Genomic DNA, 20,642 nt, shown 5'->3' with positions numbered 1-20,642 from the left:
CTGAATGTGGTGTGGTCAGTGAGTCTGTGGTCAGTCTGTAAGTTCATCAACTCAAGGAGACTATTTCACAGCCTGTATTTAATGTTCATTTGGTCCATGAACTTTCATCTTAGTCATACTCCTTACTGGATCTGGAATACTTAATATACCACCTCTTCACACACAGCCCTGCTCCTGCTTTCCCCTGCTTTATCTCTGCCTTTTCCGTCCTCCTTCCCTTCTTCCCTCCTCCTTCCCCTTTTCCCTCCCTCCCTTTCTTTGGACCTTCCTTCCTTTTCTTCTTTTCATTATTCTTTGGCCCTTGAAGAGACATCTTGGCAGACTATAGAAAAGTATGTAACATTCATCCCTGAAGTAAATTAAGTCTTGATTACTTGCTGTTTAAAATCAAATAACCAACTATGTGGTATATATGTTAGTCGCTCAGTTGTGTCCAACTCTTCATGACCCCATGAACTGTAGCCCGCCAGGCTTCTCTGTCCATGGAATTCTCCAGGCAAGAATACTGGAGTGGGTTGCCATTCCCTTCTCCAGAGGAACTTCCCAACCCAGGGATCAAACCCTGGTCTCCTGCATTGCAGGCAGGTTCTTTACCATTTGAGCTACAGGGAAGTCCATGGTACTATGTGGTAAATGAACTATGTGGTAAATGCCTGTTATTCTGAGGGCTGTACATGATAGGAGAACCCGTAATGTTTTCTGTGTATTTCTGTGCCAGTGATTCCTTTTTCCTTTTCTGGGTATGGTTATACAGCAGCAACTTGGGAAAACAGCACACCTAACTACCCTCATTTTCTTTTTTTATTCATTATAAAGTGTAATAGTTTATTCTCCTCCAAAACCTGCCCATCAGGGACTTGTGTCTACTCTGGGATCCTAGATTTATGTTATTACCAGATACAGTTGAAAATACATTGAAACCAGATTTTCTTTCGGAAATACCTCAGACTTGGGGGGCATAGGAGATTCAGTGGGTTGGTCAGTGACTAGAGAGCATGAAGAGATGAATAGATCAAATTGAAAGTGGTAAAGTAGAAAAGTTAGTAGTTATTTAGGAAATAAAATTATCCTATCTAAAAGGTTTATATGAATGATCTCATTTATTCCTCGTATTTATGCTCTGCCTTTCTTACACTTCTCTGTTCCATTTTAGAGTGTAGTCATGATCACTATCATTTACTGAGCACATACTACGTTCAGTTCAGTTCAGTTGTCGCTCAGTCATGTCTGACTCTTTGCGAATCCATGGACTGCAGCATGCCAGGCCTCCCTGTCCATCACCAACTCCCAGAGTCTACTCAGACACATGTCCATTGAGTCAGTGATGCCATCCAACCATCTCATCCTCTGTCATCCCCTTCTTCTCCTGCCTTCAATCTTTCCCAGCATCAGGGTCTTTCCAAATGAGTCAGTTCTTCACATCAGGTGGCCAAAGTATTGGAGTTTCAGCTTCAACATCAGTCCTTCCAATGAACACTCAGGACTAATCTCCTTTAGGATGGACTGGTTGGATCTCCTTGCAGTCCAAGGGACTCTCAAGAGTTTTCTCCGACACCACAGTTCAAAAGGATCAATTCTTCAGTGCTCAGCTTTCTTTAGAGTCCGACTCTCACATCCATACATGACCACTGGAAAAACTATAGCCTTGGCTAAATGGGCCTTTGCTGGCAAAGTAACATCTCTGCTTTTTAATATGCTGTCTAGGTTGGTCATAACTTTTCTTCCAAGGAGCAACCATCTTTTAATTTCATGGCTGTAGTCACCATCTGCAGTGATTTTGGAGCCCCCCAAAATAAACTCTCACTGTTTCCCTATCTATTTGCCATGAAGTGATGGGACCAGATGCCATGATCTTCGTTTTCTGAATGTTGAGCTTTAAGCCAACTTTTTCACTCTTCTCTAACTTTCACCAAGAGGCTCTTTAGTTCTTCACTTTCTGTCATAAGGGTGGTATCATCTGCATATCTGAGGTTATTGATATTTCTCCCGGCAAGCTTGATTCCAGCTTGTGCTTCCTCCAACCCAGCGTTTCTCATGATGTACTCTGCATATAAGTTAAATAAGCAGGGTGACAATATACAGTCTTGATGTACTCCTTTTCCTATTTGGAACCAGTCTGTTGTTCCATGTCCAGTTCTAACTGTTGCTTCTTGATCTGCATACAGATTTCTCAGCAGGTAGGTCAGGTGGTCTCGTATTCCTATCTCTTTAAGAATTTTCCACAGTTTATTGTGACCCACATAGTCAAAGGCTTTGGCATAGTCAATAAAGCATGAACAATACCATGTTCAAGTCCTTTAATTGTATTATCTCTGACCCTTGGGTGTATACTCAAAATAGTTACATCTCCATTTTCAAGATAAGGCTCAGAATGGTGAAGCAACTTGCCTAAGGTTGTACAGCTTGCTGGTATCTGAACTGGGCATTGATTCAAGGTCATTCCCATACCTGGGTCTCATCTCCTATTCATCCCCATGTGGCTGAGTACCAGCTTTGTCATTTCTCATAAATGCATGCTTTGACAAAAACCATTTTGAAAGAAAGTTTGAGAGAACTGAATTATCACTAAGCCTTCCCCTGTGATTTCTGTAGGTAAGACTTGTTTTTAATGTTTATGATAATTTGCACAGATTAGAAAAAATTAAAGTACTTCTAAGAACCAAAAAGTTATGATTATATGTAACTACTTCCACCATATAGCTGAGGTTTACTATTAGTAATTGATTTTGCCTTTGAGATTTTGAAAACTTTGTTTTGAAAGGAAGTCACTCTTTGAACATCCCAGAATGGCATATTGAAAATCAAATATATTAGCATAAATTAATGAAGTGTATATAACTAAATGTTTTGTAAATGTATTGTCTTGTAAATTACTTTTCCTCTTGGGATCTGCTTCTTTTTACAGCATGCTTGAAGGACTATACAGAAGAATCTGGGACTTTCACTTCTCCAAACTTCCCCCGTTTTTACCCCAACAACTTGGAATGCGTTTATAGGATCACAGTGGAAAGCGGCCAACAGATTGCATTACACTTCACAAACTTCTCCTTGGAGGAGGCCATTGGTAGTACATGTGTAGCAGATTATGTTGAAATCAGGTAAGCACTTTTATCTCATCATAATCTTGTTTTCTCTTATTTATTTTCACTTTTAATTTTTCTTAAAAAGGATGAGAAAAAAATATAGAAAATTTTCTGTGAAGTTCCTTTTTGTGCTCTTTCTTACAAGATATAAAGTTTGTAATTTGGAACCTGACTCAACAATAGGAAAACAGAAAGCTTGTGAATTTCAGTGCAAGGCTTTTTTCTTTAATTCTTTAGTGCTTTGAAAGAATGGGTTTTTAAGTTATATTTTCAGTAAAGGTGAGTTAAGGTATCTATTAATATCTCCCCAGATCGTTCTAGTTGTTTTACTTGCTAAGTCATGTTCGACTCTTTTGCGACCCCATGGACTATAGCCTACCAAGCTTCTGTGTCCATGGGATTTCCAGATCGTTGCATTGAGTTAAATTGGACTAATAATTTGTTGCACATCTGTGTTAAAGTTTTTATTTGGCATTTCAAAAGGCTAGAATCTTATACTATTTTATAATAAATTTAGTTCTCTGATGTAAAGTAAGCTACTTAAACAATAAATCACGATTCTCTGATTCTGGGAAAGATTGACGGCAGGAGGAAAAGGAGGTGACAGAGGATGAGATGTTTGAATGGCATCTGCATCTCAGTGCACATGAGTTTGAGCAGACATAGTGAAGGACAGGGGAGCCCGGCATGCTGCAGTTCATGGGGCTGCAAAGAGTCAGACGTGACTTAGCGATTGAGCACCACCGCCATATAATGCTAAAATAAGATGATTTTCTTAATTATCAGCAATCATTGGTGAATTAATCTTTTTTTAGGCTTGGAAAATACAGATTATAAACTATAGATAGTAAACTAGATTTAAGACCCCAAAAATTCTTAAGGAAGGAAGTATTTTTAAAACTATGCATAACTATGTCAAATATATTACATTGTGAAAACTTTCAAGTTAGAAAAACATTCAAGTTTCTCTGTAAAATTAAGCCACATTTGTTTATATTGTTAATAATTTTTGTTTCTTTATCTTTTGTTCTATGACGCATTTGCCAGATGCTTTATTTGAAAGGGAGAAGATTAAGTACTTTTTCTCCATATGTAATTGGTTATATAAAATATCATGTCAACAATAAATGATGGTGATTCTATATTGCTATTCACATGCTATTTAATAAAGTGAAAAACTGAAAACTTGCAATTGTTATTAGAATATTTTTGAGAGAGGTTGACTAACAAATGGATCTGTTTTTTATCTCAAAGTTCATTAGTGTTAAATTTTTATGTTATAACCTAACAACCTAATAAATGATCATACCTATATTTTGTCACAGGAATGGAGGCTATGAAAATTCACCACTCCTGGGGCAATACTGTGGCTCAAATTCACCTCCAAGAATCATCTCCCATAGTAACAAGTTATGGTTAAAATTTAAGAGTGACTTCTTTGGCTCTGGGCCTGGATTCTCGGTTTACTGGGATGGGTCCTTAACAGGTAAATGGCCGAGACGTGTCCTTTACTGGGGAGTCCAGTCTGATTGGATTTTTCATTTTTGGATTACTGTTCTCTCACCTGTTTTTTTTTTTTTTTTCCTAGCTGTATTTTGTCAGTGCTATTTGTCATAAACTTCAACATTGTGAATATTTCTGAATTAACCTTAGCTGTTTTGTTTTTGTTTTTATTTTCGAAGGACATAGTAAGGGAAAATGTCATATTCCCTGGTATACTTCATCAAGCTGGTCATCTTGGTTGGGAAAAGGAAAGTACATTGATGTGAATTGAAATTTTAGGCCAACTAGTCTTTGGTGGTGCAGGGTTGTTTTGCAACTTGGCTTTTAAGGGGAGTGACGGTAGCACCAGTTTGATACAGACAAGAGAATTCAGTTTTACAGAGAGAAAAGACTGTGTGTGATCCCGTCTTTCTCCCGCAGGCTGCGGGGGCAATCTCACCACGTCCACCGGCACGTTCACGTCCCCCAACTACCCAATGCCCTACTACCACAGCTCCGAGTGCTTCTGGCGGCTCAAGGCCAGCCACGGCAGCCCGTTCCTGCTGGAGTTTGAAGACTTCCATTTGGAGTATCATCCAGACTGTAGTCAAGACTATCTGGCTGTATGTATGAATTTTCACTTGTCGCTTTCACTGCTCCCATCTTGTATGGTACACATTGATGCATCACATTTTTATTTCTGAGATTCAGGAAAAGGGAACATTTAAACAATATCCACATTAAAAATTTAAACAAAATAAAATATTAAAAGAAAATTTGATGAAAATACCTTTCTAAGTATAGCATATGTTAATGAATGACTTGATACACTAAGTCTTTAAAATATATTGAATATAGACTGTTAAGATATGGTTAAAAATCTCCTGAAAGGGGTTATGAGATTTATCGTAGTTATTATCTACATGATTTCTATATGTGTATTGAAAACTAACAATCTAGAGGACTGTATCAGAGGTTGAATTAAAGAAAACTGAAGTCAATAAAGTAGGGCTATTTACACTACCAGTAAGTCACTGTCTCCATTAAATAACCATCTAAATAAAAAATGTGTTAAAATGATAAACTATGAAATAAAAAAGCAAGGAAGACTACTGATAATAGCTATGGTCTCAAAAACATGTAATAATCCTTTATTTTCAATCAGGCTAGGTTCTCTCCCTTACTCCTATACATAGCCACAGCTTGAGTACATAGCTCAAGTTTATAGACATTTAAATACAATTTTACAAGATATTTTGATTCAGGGATCTTCTTTTGTTGTATCATTTTGTATTTCTTCCCCACTTCTCAAGAATTGCAGAGTCATTTAGATAATGTTTACAGCCATAATCATCTGACATTTAAAATATTTTCTTGGAACTTCCTTGGTGGTGTAGTGATTAAGACTCTGCACTTCCATTGCAGGGGGCACAAGTTTGATCCCTGGTCAGGGAGCTAAGATCTTGCATGCCTGTGGCATGACCAAAAAACAAACAAGCAAACAAACAATAAAATGTTTTCTTAAAGGTATATGATGGATCAAGTACCAGCTCTCATCTGCTAACTCAGCTTTGTGGAAATAAGATACCACCTGTCATCCGTTCCAGTGGAGACAGCATGTCTTTAAAACTGAGAACAGATGAAGGCCAGCAAGGAGGTGGCTTCCTGGTTAAATACCAGCAGAGTAAGTGTGTATACTGGTTGCTTAGTGACCGTAGTGGGTCTTCAGTCTCTCTCTCTTTTTTTTTTCATGTTAAAGACTGCTTTATTGGTGGCAGCTAGTACAAGTCAATAAATATTGATCCCCAAAGAACTCAGTTATGTATCAGATTACTGGTCCACAGAGAGATGAATGGAATTAAACCAACTGATGGCCGGGAGGATAAACTGAAGTCAATCCTGCTTCTTGGGAAATGAAGCCACAGCCAGTTCATACATGGCATATGCCGTCCCACCAACTGTAAGAATCATGGTCGCTCTATACAGGAGGGCATCAGCTATCCCACCCTTTAGATGCACTGGAATTCCATTATCCTCCTGAAATAGCTTTTGTTTCTCTGGAACCTCATTTCCAAACTGCCTGTGTGAAGCAGTACTTATGGTCCTCTTAGCAATCTGATGGAGAGCCAGAAGATTCCGCAGCATCTTGGCTCAGTCACTGCCCACCAACTGACCACCAGCAACGAGAACTCCACACGCCAGAACCGGAACTACCTTCTCTTCAGTCTCTTGAATGAAGCAAATTGAAAGAAGTGTAACCTATTAGTGTGAGCAAATGAATAAATCTTAGCTCCTTATGAAAAAATTTAACTCTATTTGATGGAGAAATGCTTACACATTGGGTATAATGTCATGTAATTAACACATGTGGTAAGTTCAGAAACCTGGAAGAAGAATTTGCTGAGACAGTCACAATTTAGATAGTCACAATTTAAAGACTGGTGCAACTGGTTAGCAGTTAATGGGTTTTCATTTGAATTAAACATGGCAGTCTTCTAATTGGGACATTATTCCATTATATGTAGTTATCCAACCCTTTTGTTTTTGTCATCTGTCTCAAAGGTAGTTAAATTTTATTGAGGGAAACTGTAGACCTCAATGACTTACAAATGGTGTCCCAGTCACCTGTCAAGAAGCAATGTAGGAGAAATGCATCTACAAATCACATTTTTTAGAGACAATTTTTCAATATATTTATTTTCCCATTCTCTCTTATTACACATCATACAGTATGAAAAAGACTGGAGAAAAGGCATGCCTAGGCCTCATTCAAGTCATTAAGTTTGGTGGAATTTGGCAGTGGCTCCCAAGATTAGCCATACATAGAAGTGCCTCGTATGGTTGTGTTGAAAACTCAGCTAAAGAAAATGCCACCATCGGATTGAAGACTTTTTCTCCAAAATTTAATGTTTTCGTTTCTTCTTCAAATCTTTTACATTGCTTCTATTCAATTGAATCTTCCTGATGACTAACTAGAGGAATAAAAGAGTCTTTATTATGAATTTCATGCTGACTTTTGAATGTTGAACAAAGCCATGTTGTTAATCATTTTTAGCACTCACATAGAACTTTGTGTTTCTAAACTGTTGAATTTAAAGGTCAAGATTTCTATCTCTTCCAAATGCTAAAGTTAGAAAAATAGAAGCATAAAATGTTTACTACACTTTTCTAAACAAACAAATTAGACTGATGTGTGAGTCAGGCTACGCTATTCTGCTCTGCACCAATTCACAGGAACATGATGCCAATTTTAACACAGGCAATTTTCATGACACTTTAAAGTTTAAGAATTCATTTAAATATTATTTCACATTTGTTCTAAATGGAGACCATTTCCATATAAAAATGCTGCACCAACTACCTGTGTATGTATGCATTTATGTGTATGAGTGTGTGTGTGTTTGTGTACACACATATATATGTTTCTTTTTAACATAGATGCTTTCCTATAGAAAAATCACACACATCTTGGGGGCAATTATGATACGTATGATAGTGGTTAACAGTCATTGTTATTTTTCGCAGCATGTGATAACGTGGTGATTGTGAATCAAACCTATGGCATCTTAGAGAGTATACATTATCCAAATCCCTATCCTGTCAACCAGCGTTGCAACTGGACCATCCAAGCAACAACTGGAAACACTGTGAATTATACATTTTTAGCATTTGAATTGGAATATTACACAAACTGCTCCACTGACTATTTAGAGGTATGTATTCTGAAGCTAAATAATCACTGCATTTTCTGTTCAAGTTAGCAAGCCAAGGTAAGTTACCATGCTTTGCAGAACCAAACCATTCATCATGTCCTATATATCTGTAATACGCTGACTATATACATGGTATTTGAACAGATGTGTTTCATATCTATTTCATTGCATCATCTTAATAATAAGGGTATTTAATCCATTAAATTATATACACAAGTAACTATCTGTGTTTTAGGGTTTCAATGTAACTTCTGGACTGAGTAACCTCATCTTACCTAAATAATGCACAAGTACAAGAACAACTTCTGGTTTTTGTTGGTTATTTTTTGTTTGTTCTTATTTATAAAGAGAGATCAGAAAGTATTTAAATATCTTTACTTTAATACCTAATTAAGCTGATACTGGGAATCATGATTTTGATTCTTGTGTTTTATTTTTAAACCTGAGTTCATTTCAGTTAATTTTTCTCTTTGTAAAATGGAAGTTTCTATTTGTTATAATAATGACCACAAGTAGCATTTATTGAACTTTCTATATACAATGCTATGCAATGAAAGTTGCTGGAAAATTAGGCACCTCCAAATAGAAGGTAATCTGCTACTTTTATGATAAGATATTTTATTTACCAAAGCTTTTTTACTGATTTGAATATGCAACTTTGTGGAGGTATAGATTGAAAAGTTAGGTGGCTACTTATCTTACTTTATTAATGTAATTATATAACCGTATATAAAATTATATGTTTTATAAGCCATTGTATTAATTTGGAATGTTAGTTTCCACTTTCATAGAACAATTTTACTCAGACTGTTTACATACATTTTGACATCTAGTTTTCATCATTAATAAAATCACTTCTGAGTCACTTAACACATCATCTTTATCTCCATCTCCATGCTAGCGTATGATACTTCTAATCCACATATAATGTTTTCACTAGAGATCTTTTCTAAGAGGCCAGTCCCCACTCTGATAACATTAAGACATTTCCTGTATCCCTTCTATCCACAACTTAATAATTGAGTGTCGTGCTCTTTAAGATGGACAGTGATTTTTGGAAGTCTTGCTTGCAAAGACTTTCACCATCCAGTGTGTGTAACTTTCAGGACATAGTCCGGGGAGGTGGGGGTGGGGGGTGGGGGGAATCACAGAAAAAGCCTTTTTCTTTGTAAAAGTGTTTTAACCCTCTTTTTAAGCAATTCTTAAAAAAAAAAAAAAAAGCTAGCATTGATGGAGGTCATTTGAGATTATCATATCTTTTCCAAATAGCACTTTTGTTTTTCAAAGCAAAGCAGAGAAAGCTTCCTATACTTTGAGAGACTTTGTGAGGTGCTAGATATTAATATATGGATTCCTTGCCTTTGAAAGATATTTTTGGGGGTTAAAAAAAATCTTGCTTTGTATTTAGAAAAACTCAGTATTAGAGAATTAATAACCATGGTGTTTACCCATCAGAAAGTTATATTTACTAGTAGTCAAAGAAAACATGAGACAACATGAAACAAACATTAAAAAAGCACAAACTTGACAGAGATTTTAAAATCCCCTTTCCTTGATCTGTGGGCTTCGCTGGTAGCTCAGCTGGTAAAGAATCTACCTGCAATGCAGGAGACCCTAGTTTGATTCCTGGGTCAGGAAGATTTGCTGGAGAAGGGATAGGCTATCCACTCCATTATTCTTAGGATTCCCTGGTGGCTCGGATGGTAAAGAATCCACCTGTGGTATGGGAGACCTGGGTTCAATCCCTGGGTTGGGAAGATCTCCTGGAGAAGGGAACAGCTACACACTCCAGTATTCTTACCTAGAGAATTCCGTGGACAGAGGAGCCTGGCAGGCTACAGTCCATTGGGTTGCAAAGACATGACTCAGTGATTTTCACTTCACTTTACTTTTGTGATCTAGTGCTTAGGTGGTCTTTATAAGCTTGACAATGGCATATTTGTCTCATTCCATTTACCTGAAGTGATCATCATCTTTTTTTCACATGGTGAGATTTTGTTCATTCTTTAGGAGAAAATACAATTTTCTTTCACAGTCACTTGTTCATACCACAGACACAGCAGTTTGTCATATCATATTTTTACCATGTGTGATTGTGCCCACATGCCCTACTGGACTGTAAGCTTTTTGAAGGTGAGAACTGTCTCCAGCTAACTTTGTAACCCAGGCCCTGATTATAGAATTGGGGTCTTATGGGAGTTCAGTAAGTTCAGGTTAAACTGAACATCACAGCCATATTTTAGCATCAGCTGAAAGATAAGCTATAAGAAAGAACTGAATTCCAAACTGGCCTTTTTGTGTAATCTCTACACATTCACTACAATTCTACCACTTTAAGCACATACCAAAATAGAATTCATGGGTGTGCATAGTATTGCATGTTTACCAATCTGCTGGGTGCCTTATTTGATAAAAGCACAATGCAGAGAACAGGGCGAACAGGAAGTTTTTGAACTGGGCTTTAAGGACAGCTGTGGCAGAAAGAGTGGGAGCAAATGAGATGAAACCTTTCCAGGGACCAGACTCCACCTCTTTGGACTTACTTGAGGGTGAAATGGTAACAAAAAGACCTATCGGATAATTTTTGGAGGTGTTAGAAAACTTGTTCCAACAACAGCAGAGCCGCTCCACAGATGATGTTACAGACGGGCCATGTATCTTGTGCAACATTGATGGTGAAAGCCACAAAAATACAGAATGAGAACCAGAAGTTCAGCTAAGCCTTCCAAAGAATGACACTGTTGCCAGAGGGAGGAGATGTTTTCCATTTCTGTAAGCCAAGGGGCAAGACCAAAGCAATCGCTACAATGGCTGGTTTATGATGGAAATTCTAAAAGCACAAATGACCATTAATGGAGAGAAAAGCCACAAACATAGAAACCTAGCTTCCATTATTTTATAACGTCTAGTTCAAGGGTTTTTTCAAGTGACTTAGCCAAGTTCAAAGTGAGTGGCTGTGACTGCAGCCAGAATTGAGTTATTTTCAATTAACAGAACTGAAACTGTGCAAGGACTTGATTAGGTGCTGGTCGGACACTGTGCCCAGCCTTGCTGAGACGTGTGGGTTGGTCAAGATCCCACTGGGAAACACATCCATCCTCTATTCCTTTGTCCTCTGGGTGAAATGAAAGGATTCAGATTTGGAAATAAAATACTTAGTGGGAGGAAGGGTCATTTGCTTAAAGGAGTAAGGCTGTGTTGCCCTTGCAGTTTTAGGAAGTCGATCTTAGGATTCTTTTTTGTGTTTTATTACTTGGTTTCGTGTTTTCATTTTTCTTTTGAGGCTGAGACTGTATCTGGAAGAAGAAATTTTTCAAATCAGTGTTGAAAATACAAACAAAAGTAATGGATTTGGGAAAAACCAGCACAGAAATGTACAGGAAATCCAGTGCCTGTGCTGGTTCTGGGAGCCTGTGGGTGGGGAGCCAAGGATGGAGGAAAACCAAGAGGTGTTTGTGTCCTGGAAGCTGAGGGAAGGGCCTAGGACAGAAGGTGACAGTGATAAGCAAGGAGCGATGCTCCCAAGGGATCCCCTCCTCTTAGTGCCCTCTGGTATGTCACTGTCTCTCCAAATGTGGTCCAGGACTGGATTCAGTTCTCCTACTAACTTGGTGTTGGGCCGTATTATCTGGTTTGTGTGTTCTAGTGTTGTAGGCTGAGGTTGAATAGGCTTGTTGTTAGCCACGTCGTGGTGTTAGATGATATTAAACACTTGTGGTCTCCAGGTCATTTTTACATGAAAGGCAATGACTTCATAGCCAAACAGGATATTATTTCTAGTAAGGTATACTGGACTATTTTGCCTCAGAATTTCATCTCATGATGATTCCTCTAAATCCTCTGGTCTTTAGAGCATTATTTATTTGCATGTAGACTCATTGGCCTGTGACTTCTTAAAAAATATTTGATAGAATATCAGAAAGATGCTTCCTGTTTCAAGTATTCTAAAATGATAGGTTTCTTGGGTTAAAATGCTTCTGTTATTGAACACTTTGGGGAAAGCACCATTCAAACAACTTGGTAATAATAACAGCTTGTATTTGTCAAATGCATTACTTACTAGATAATTCTTGCAGCAACAGTGTGATGTAGGAAATGTTGTTATCTCATTTGACAGGTGAGGAAACTGAGACAAAGGCAGGTTGTCCATAGTCACATAGATTATATTATCAGAGCCGGGCTTTCCACCAGGCACTGTGGCTCCAGGCCAATGCCCCAAGCCACAACACCACACACACTCCGCGTGTGTTCTGTTTCAGAATTATCACTCTCAAGGCTACACGAGGGAGTTTCCATGGAACTCCCAAGTTGATCACTTCAGTGACCATGTCACCAAGAGAAATTCATGCTATTTAGCCTGACCTTTGCATAGGGAAGCAGTGATCATTTATTATATCTTTGCTTCATACTGACAACTTATGTTCAGGGACCAATGTAGAATCCTCCCCCAAATTACCATCCATCTTACTCATCTGTGAGATTCCAAAATAAATCTTTCCCACATTTTGGAAGTTAAGACATTTTCCCTTCAGACCTCTGGCATCCTCCTATGTTCCCTTTTCTGCCTCATGCTCTTGGTTGTAGATACACACTCAGACTGACCCATGGGGAAAAGACTAGTGTTTGTGAATGGCTCTTACCCTAGGAAAGAGAAAAAGAAACCTCATGACACACGGGATCAACTGAAAAACTGGAAGAGGACAGGGACCAAGAAGGCTCAGGAGTGACTCCCTTCTTCTTCTTTCTTCTGACTTCCTTGTTTCTAGCTGTGAACATAGACTCTGGTCTCATTTTTCATCTCAAAAGCTTCCTCTGAGTTTCTGCAATTTCACAGATTTAACTTAAAGAAGGGCACCCCAGCCACAACACTGCAAAGTCAGGTGGACCTCAGGTGCTTACAAACAACTAGACTTTCCCTTGGTGACAGGTTACATCTGTCGCTGGTGCTCATCTCTTTGAGTCTGGCAACAAGGCATGGATCTAGCTGTCAATGGATAAGTGCCCCTCTGTTCAGTATGACCAGCTCTGACCAGGGGCAGCAAATTTTAGCCCTCTGGTCTGAGTTGCTCATAGTTCACATCTGTGGACGGAGGCAAAACCTTTCAGCAGGGACATACATGGGTTCTGCCGGCGTGCTAAAGCCTTTTGTTCTCTTTTTTGGCTGTGACCTGCGGCTTGTGTGATCTTAGTTCCTTAACTAGGCATTGAACCTGGGCTGTCAAGAGTGAAAGTGTGGAGTCCTGGCCACTGGACCACCAGGGAGTTCCCTGAAGTGTGGTTTGAATTGCCCATGAAGTGAGCAAGATTACATAGTTCGTTCTGTAGTGACCATACCTCTCAGGACTATATGGTGTAATGCACTTAAGCATGGGAAAATTCTTTTAAAGGCACTGACAGTCTTATCCTCTAAATTTTCTCCCAGTTTCTTCTCCCAGTTTCAAAATCATAAGAGTTATCTTTCTACTTCACCTTCTTCATGTTACACTGTCTTCTCTAAGCATTGGTCCAACTCACATTTTCATCTTTCTTTTGCCCCAATCATAGCTTAAAAAAATAGACATTTCTTTCTAACTGTGCCATATCCCAAAGTTTAGCTAATTTGTATGTGTGCTCATGGATGGTCAGAAAGCTACCATGTAGGTCCGTGAGTTTTTTCTTAGACTGAGTTCTTCAGAGGGTTTCCCTTTTCTTACCCACCCAACCCCCAAATTATTCTACTTTGTGGACAGAGTTTAATTTTTTTTTTAGAGTATGTCTTTTTTTCTTGAATTTCCCTTCCTTTTTCTATTGAATTTCTTTTTTCTTTCGTTAATTTTTTAATTAAAAAATTTTTTTGGTCCATGTGCTCATATCTCCTTTCAGAATCTCTCTCCCTAAAGCCTCATGCCCATGACTGACATGTCATCACAGACTCAGAGGAAATGGATCACTCTCTCCTAATGGCTTATTCATTTCTACAGTCACAACCACGTCTCTGCTGGTCAGGATTAGTTCAGGAGAGCACGTCTCTTCACTCAGCACTCTCTGACAGAGCACAGAATATAAAGAATTCAGCAAACAGCAAGACACCTGAGAGATGTCCACATAGACATCTGACCTCTGCCATCCCTGGTGTCTTTTTGCTCCACTAGTGTTGATATCTTTCTTTTGTTAAAAAAAAAAAAAACAAAAAACCTTCTACTGAGGAAGAAGGTGATGTGGAGGATAAAGCCCTCATAACTGGCTACTAAATCTGGCTTCATTCCAGAATCATATAGGTAACTTGTTTAAAAATATATTCACAAAATAAATAAATAAATAAAATAAAAATATATTCACAGACCCTAGACCCCACCCCAGCCCCACTCAGTCAAAATCCCCAGGGATCCCAATAGAGCAAATACTGCATTAGCCTCAGTTTAGCAGCTGGGGCCACTGTCTGCAGCCCACTTCCATCACGCCAGCACGTTTCATCCTCACTTCAAAGTTCTCTCCTGGGAAGTCGTGAGGATTATAATACGTGTCTTCTTAGCATATACCTTCAAGGGCTGTTCTGTGTTTCTCTTTCAATGGGGCTTACTGTTCCATTGCTACAGCCAAAGCTGTACAGAGTCAGGCATACATTATATGCTTTGATTCACTAAGGCTCACTGATGCTATTATATTTATCTCAGTACATTAAAATGTCAGATTCACTTTACAGTGCGTGAATTCTGATTCTAAAACTTCCTCCCTACCTTCTTTATTTGGCACCTTTGACACTATCATCTTCCTTTACATCATTTCAACATTCTTTCTAATGACTTCCCTTTCCACTTAATGTCCATTTCAGGTCTTCTCAATTATGTCAGTGACTTCTGTCAAATGTATTTCCCTGTAGCCTTTATAAGATTCACTTCATCCCTTGCCAAATCCTCTTTGTGATGTCATCTTCTTCCCCAGATGTTTATATCATTGCTTTTTGCACCTCCATGTCCTCCTTGCAGTGACAAAATAGTGCGCTGCTGATGAAAAGCATCCTTGAGAACGTCACTGATGTCCCTCAGCCTTCCAGTCCTACACTCATGTTGTCCAGGTTTGCAGCCTGAGTAGTATTTTCTGTAACTACAACTCCGCAGCATCAGGCCCATGTGCCTGATGTAATTATAATTAGTTAAGGAATACTGTGGTCTTTCCAGGTGGTTCCGAGGTAAAGAATCTGCCTGTCAGTGCAGGAGACACAGGAGACATGGGTTCAATCCCTGGGTCAGGAAGATCCTCTGGAAATGGTAACTTGCTCCAGTGTTGTTGCCTGGGAAATTCCATGGACAGAGGAACCTGGTGGGCTAGTCCGTGGGGTCACAAAGAGTTGAAGACAAGGGAGCAACTGAGCACAGAAAAGAATACTAGCTGTTTTAGGAGAACTCAGAGATGCTCAGATGCTTAGCACAATACAAGTTTGCTTCTCAGTCACATTAGAGACCAATTCAGGTGCTCCTCTGCCTTCCATATGGTGGTTCAGGAATGCAGACAAAGGGGAGTTGCATTTGGGGAAGCCACATAGCTCTCTCTGTCACACACTTTGACGGATGTCTTATAAATAAAGAGATCAATGTTCTCATAAATTTGAGAAATTCTAAATCAAACAATGCAACAGGATCTGTTTTGTTCTGTTTTTGCTGTAGTACTTCCTCAGGCTTTTACTGCCCTAAATATGCATTTGTCACTTATTTATCCACTCATTCAGTCACTCAAATATATTTTAGACACATAGGCTATGGAAATACAACTGTTTTAGCATCAGTTTTCCTTGTTTTCATGGAACAGACAGATGTTAATCAGTTTATTATTACTATTGTTGTTTAGTCGCTAAATCGTGTCTGCCTCTTTGAGACCCCATGGACTATAGCCTGCCAGGCTCTTCTGTCATGGGATTCTCCAGGCAAAATATACTGAAGTGGATACTGACGTTCTCCTTCAGAGGATTTTCCCAATCCAGGGATTGAACCTGCGTCTCTTGCATTGGCAGGCAGATTCTTTACCACTAAACCACCAGGGAAACCGTTAGTCAGTTTGCAACAGTATACAAATTTAGTCACAAGTTGTGTTAAGTGCTATCAGGGATATTATCCCGGAGTCCTGAGGAAGAGTAAATGGACAAGGTGTTGCAGAGCTGGAAGCTTCAGCAAGGGAAGTTGTGGTTGAGGAACTGTCAAAGGCAAACAGAGCCAGACACTTTAAAGTGGAAAGGACAGGTTTCAATCAGTAATAAGCTCTTGCAAGAGGGAAGCAGGTCCAGCATGAACTGAACTCAACTTCAGCTTGTACAGAGATGACCAGGTGTTTCAAACGGAGAATGAGGGAGTTGGGAGGGAACCAGCGGGGCCTCGGGCAGAGTCAGGAAAATGGGAAATTACCGAGGGTTGGACAGGGGAGTGTGATGAAGCCACTGTGTGTGTGTCTGGCGGCAGTAAGGATTCTCTCTTCCCACAGAGACTGGGAAACAAGGGCCCTGTCCTTCCTGGTGGTTTCATTTCACAGGAATGAGTTTTAGATTTTAAGAAAGATGCTCTGAGTTGTAGGAGACACATATATATCTCAAAATGATAAGAGAAGGATTCATAATTATAAGCCCTTTTTAGTAAGTGCTCCAAAAAAGGGTAGTCAGGGGCCTGGAACAGGTGTTGGTTGGAACAAATAGTAAACCCTTTAGGTGGCCTTGAACTTTCTCAGGCAGGCTCCTTAAGCGGGGCACTGGGGCCATCCGGAGGATGTGACCTTGAGCTGTCAGAAACTATGTTAGTGTTTAAATCTTTTAATTTTAGAAGAATACGTGGATGAAATCGTTTGTGCTGAGACTCTGTAATCTTTATAAAGGCCAAGGTTGAGGCTTAGTTGGGAGGAAGGCTCCAAGGAGCCTGGCTCCAGTGGGGTTGAGAAGAACCTCTGTCAGAACTGAAAGACACAGCGGGGCTGAGGCCGAGGGTGAGGCTCCCGGGGGGCAGGGGCCTGTAGGTTAGAGCCCTTGCACGCATGTGCAGAATTTTGGTGGCCGTCTAAGAGTAGCAAAAGATCTTTCCAGAGTGTGAGCAGAGAGACAGCATGCTGGATTGGCACTTTGGAAGACTCTGGCTCAGAGAATGAATGGGAGGGAGGTAAGGGGAACTCTGGAGGTTCAGGAAGAGGATTGCTGCTGTCCAGGTGAGGGGCAGTGGGTTCCTGCCAGGGCCATGGAGGGAGAACCTAACAGAGGGTTTGAGAGCACCTGGAGGTGAAATAGGTGAAATCGGCAGAACTGGGTGAACACTGCATCCAGTGGGGGTGGTAACACAGTGTGGAAAAGAAAGATTTCTGGATGCAGCCTGATGGCATTGCAGGCGAGGGCACCCCAGCTCCACCTCTACCCCTTCCCCCTCTTTCCTCCACCCCATCCTCCCTTCCCCCTTTCCCCTCCCCACCCCAAGAGGCCAGTGCCTCCCCTAGGAGGAAGCCCTCTGGCGGCACCACAGGCAGCGTTCTGTCTTTGCCTAGAATTCTTATTAACATCTATTGGCCACTCCTAATTCACAGAACATTCTTAGGGAAACATTATTCTAGAGATGTTTTCTTTTTTTTTCCCTACTTTTATTCTCATGCTGCTGCTGCTAAGTTGCTTTAGTTGTGTCCAACTCTGTGCGACCCCACAGACCGCAGCCCACCAGGTTCCCCATCCCTGGGATTCTTCAGGCAAGAACACTGGAGTGGGTTGCCATTTCCTTCTCTAACAAAGAAGCAAAATGTTCGAGTTCATGAGAAATGAAGAAATTCTCCTTCACGTCTAAGACGTCTCTTTTGAGAATTGCAGTAATCATAACTCAGCATTTTAAATAAACTATGCTCCAATAAAAACTTAAAAGAATTACAGTAATCAGTGTCTGCTCTGTGCTGAGTACTCTGATAGACATCTTCATGATAGCTATTGCTTATCTTCAGGATAGTTTAGCAATTGGGTATCAGTGTGGTCATTTATAGACAGGAGAACTGTAGGCTCTGGAGTCCCCCTGGTTCAAAGCTTGGCTCTTTCTCACTAGTTCTGAGCTTGGGCATAAAATTTATCCTCTCATTTCCTCGGTTTCCTCATGTATTAAATGGAAGGAATACTTGCATCTACTTATAAAGTTGTTATAAGAGTAAATAAAAACAATCTGAGTTCTCCAGAAATGCTCATTATTCCTCCCCCATGTTCCTTCCTCAGAGAAGGTTAACTCCTGCTTGGCCATTCAGATCCTTCCTCCTACCTTTCAGAGTGTTGTTTCTCCATTTCTTGGAAATGTCATCTCCCTTCCTCATGACCCGTTGGTTATGAGTGGCTGCTCCTCATTCCCAAGGTCTGCTCTCTCAGACACAGCCTGGGTCTGTTTGGTTCCAAGAGTTCAGAGTTTGTTCTCTTTCTCTTCCAAGTTCCCTTACTCCACTATCCAGTTCTTGGGAGGACTTTGATTTCTTTTATCCTTTTAAAGAATTTGCATCCTTGCTAATAAGCAAAGTGTCCACAAATGTCTTGTTTGCATCACTGCTTGTCACATGAAGACACAGCTGGTTCTCTACAGGTCTCAGAAACAGTGACCTCCGTTACCAAATTTTTTGGTTTAAAGATAAACCACAGTTGGAGACAGCTCCATCTCTGCTCTTTCTGTTGTTCTTGGGGAGTTCCCTGGAATTTGAACAGCTCATGCCAGCCCTCTTCTATCTGCAGACTCTTGTGGATGCTAATAATAAACTAAGATTTAGTAACTCATCTATTACTCACTCAGTAGAGGATGTGTTGCAGGTGCCCAGGCTCCAGTCATCTTGACACCTGTTTAGTTTGGTATAGTATAGACTCTGGAGCCAGTTGCGTGGGTTTGAACCCAGATTTCACCCATAACTAGTCAGGAAACGTTGAGCAAGTTATTTAACTTCTAAGTGGCTCACTTTCCCCATCTGTAAAATGGGATAAAAGAGTTTTATATATAAAGAGACAGGCACATAGTAAACACTAAATAATGTCATATTAGCCTCATCAAACATACCTAACCTTAGTTAGGTTAAATAGGTGACATCTTAAATAGGTGTCATATTTGCCTCAGCAAATATACCTAACTTTAGTTAGGTATAGTGTGCACCATGCAAGCTATTTCGCTTCAGTTGTGTCCAACTCTTTGTGACCCCATGGACTGTAGCCCACCAAACTCCTCTGTCCATGGGATTTCCCAGGCAAGAATGCTGGACTGGGTTGCCATTCCCTTCTGCAAGGGATTTTCCTGACTTAAGGATCGAACGCACGTCTCTTATATCTCTTGCATTGACGGGTGGGTTCTTTACCACTAGCACCACCTAGGAAGTCCAGTTAGGTATAGAGAAATTCCTAAATAGAGAGCATTTAATTCTTTAGGGGCTGAGATATAATTAATGGTTCATTTCTCAAGACATTTAATTTTCTTCTTGTTTTCTGTCTATAGCCTGCTTCACTAATGCATTTTGACAATTCTCACAAAGGATAAATGAGAAAGTCAACATTTTGGTCCACTTATTTCACTCCAAGCTCTATTAAGAAATATAATGAAGAAAATGTCAATTCCATTGACTAACAGGAGTTTTCGGTGTTATCACTGTAACTTAAACAATTATTTTTGTTACTCTCTGTTATCACAGAGAATAAGGACTTTACTGTTTTTTTTTTTAATTTAACAATTCTTATTTTTAAAACTAATAGTCAATGAAGGAAACAAGAGCAGTTCTTCTTGAGTTGTCGATGCCTTTCAAAATGTTGAATTACTTCTCTATACCTCAGTTTCCAGAGCTCTAAAATGGAGATAACAATACTATCTGCATTATAGGGCTGCTGGAATTTTAAAGTAGGTAATACATGGAGCTTCCCTGGTGCTCCAGTGGATGAGAATCTGTCTGCTAATGCAGGGGACACAGGTTCGATCCCTTATCCTGGAAAATCCCACATGGCTCAGAGCAACTAAAGCCTGTCAGCCACAACTACTGGGCATGTGTACCTACAACCCATGCTCCACAACAAGAGCTACCACAATGAGACCCCTGAGCACCACAACTAGAGAGTAGTCCCTCTCACCACATCTAGAGAAAGCCCACCAGCAGCAACAAAGATCCAGCACAGCCATAAATGAATAAATTTTAAAAATCATGTGACCTTAGACAATTATCGGTTCTCAATTCTCTCATTTAATAAGCTTGGAAACATAAATAGAAGAGTTAAAAAAAAAACAACTAAAAAATGGAGATTGGCTCAGTGGGTAAAGAACCTGCTTGTAGGAGATGTCAGAGATATGGGTTCAATTCCTGGGTTGGGAAGATTCCCTGGAGTAGGGCATGGTAACCCACTCCAGTATTCTTGTCTGGAGAATTCCATGGACAG

At 39.8% G+C, this 20,642-nt stretch overlaps 1 protein-coding gene and 1 pseudogene across 1 annotated transcript in view; one reads left to right on the top strand and one right to left on the bottom strand.

Annotated features, from left to right (window-relative positions):
• CUBN (cubilin) overlaps positions 1-20,642 on the top strand; it is a 257,101-nt gene that overhangs the window by 62,099 nt on the left and 174,360 nt on the right. The window contains exons 23-27 of the mRNA XM_065921175.1: positions 2,906-3,098; positions 4,409-4,569; positions 5,007-5,188; positions 6,093-6,249; positions 8,091-8,278. Coding sequence (XP_065777247.1) covers positions 2,906-3,098; positions 4,409-4,569; positions 5,007-5,188; positions 6,093-6,249; positions 8,091-8,278 — 881 coding nt within the window. The remainder of the gene's footprint in view (positions 1-2,905; positions 3,099-4,408; positions 4,570-5,006; positions 5,189-6,092; positions 6,250-8,090; positions 8,279-20,642) is intronic.
• LOC136159222 (cytochrome c oxidase subunit 7A2, mitochondrial pseudogene) lies at positions 6,262-6,729 on the bottom strand (annotated as a pseudogene).

The sequence above is a fragment of the Muntiacus reevesi genome, chromosome 2 (assembly GCF_963930625.1).
Source record: "Muntiacus reevesi chromosome 2, mMunRee1.1, whole genome shotgun sequence".
NCBI classification, from domain to species: Eukaryota; Metazoa; Chordata; class Mammalia; order Artiodactyla; family Cervidae; genus Muntiacus; species Muntiacus reevesi.
The sequence above is the reverse complement of the archived record's forward strand: the minus strand, read 5'-3'. Positions and strand labels throughout refer to the sequence as shown.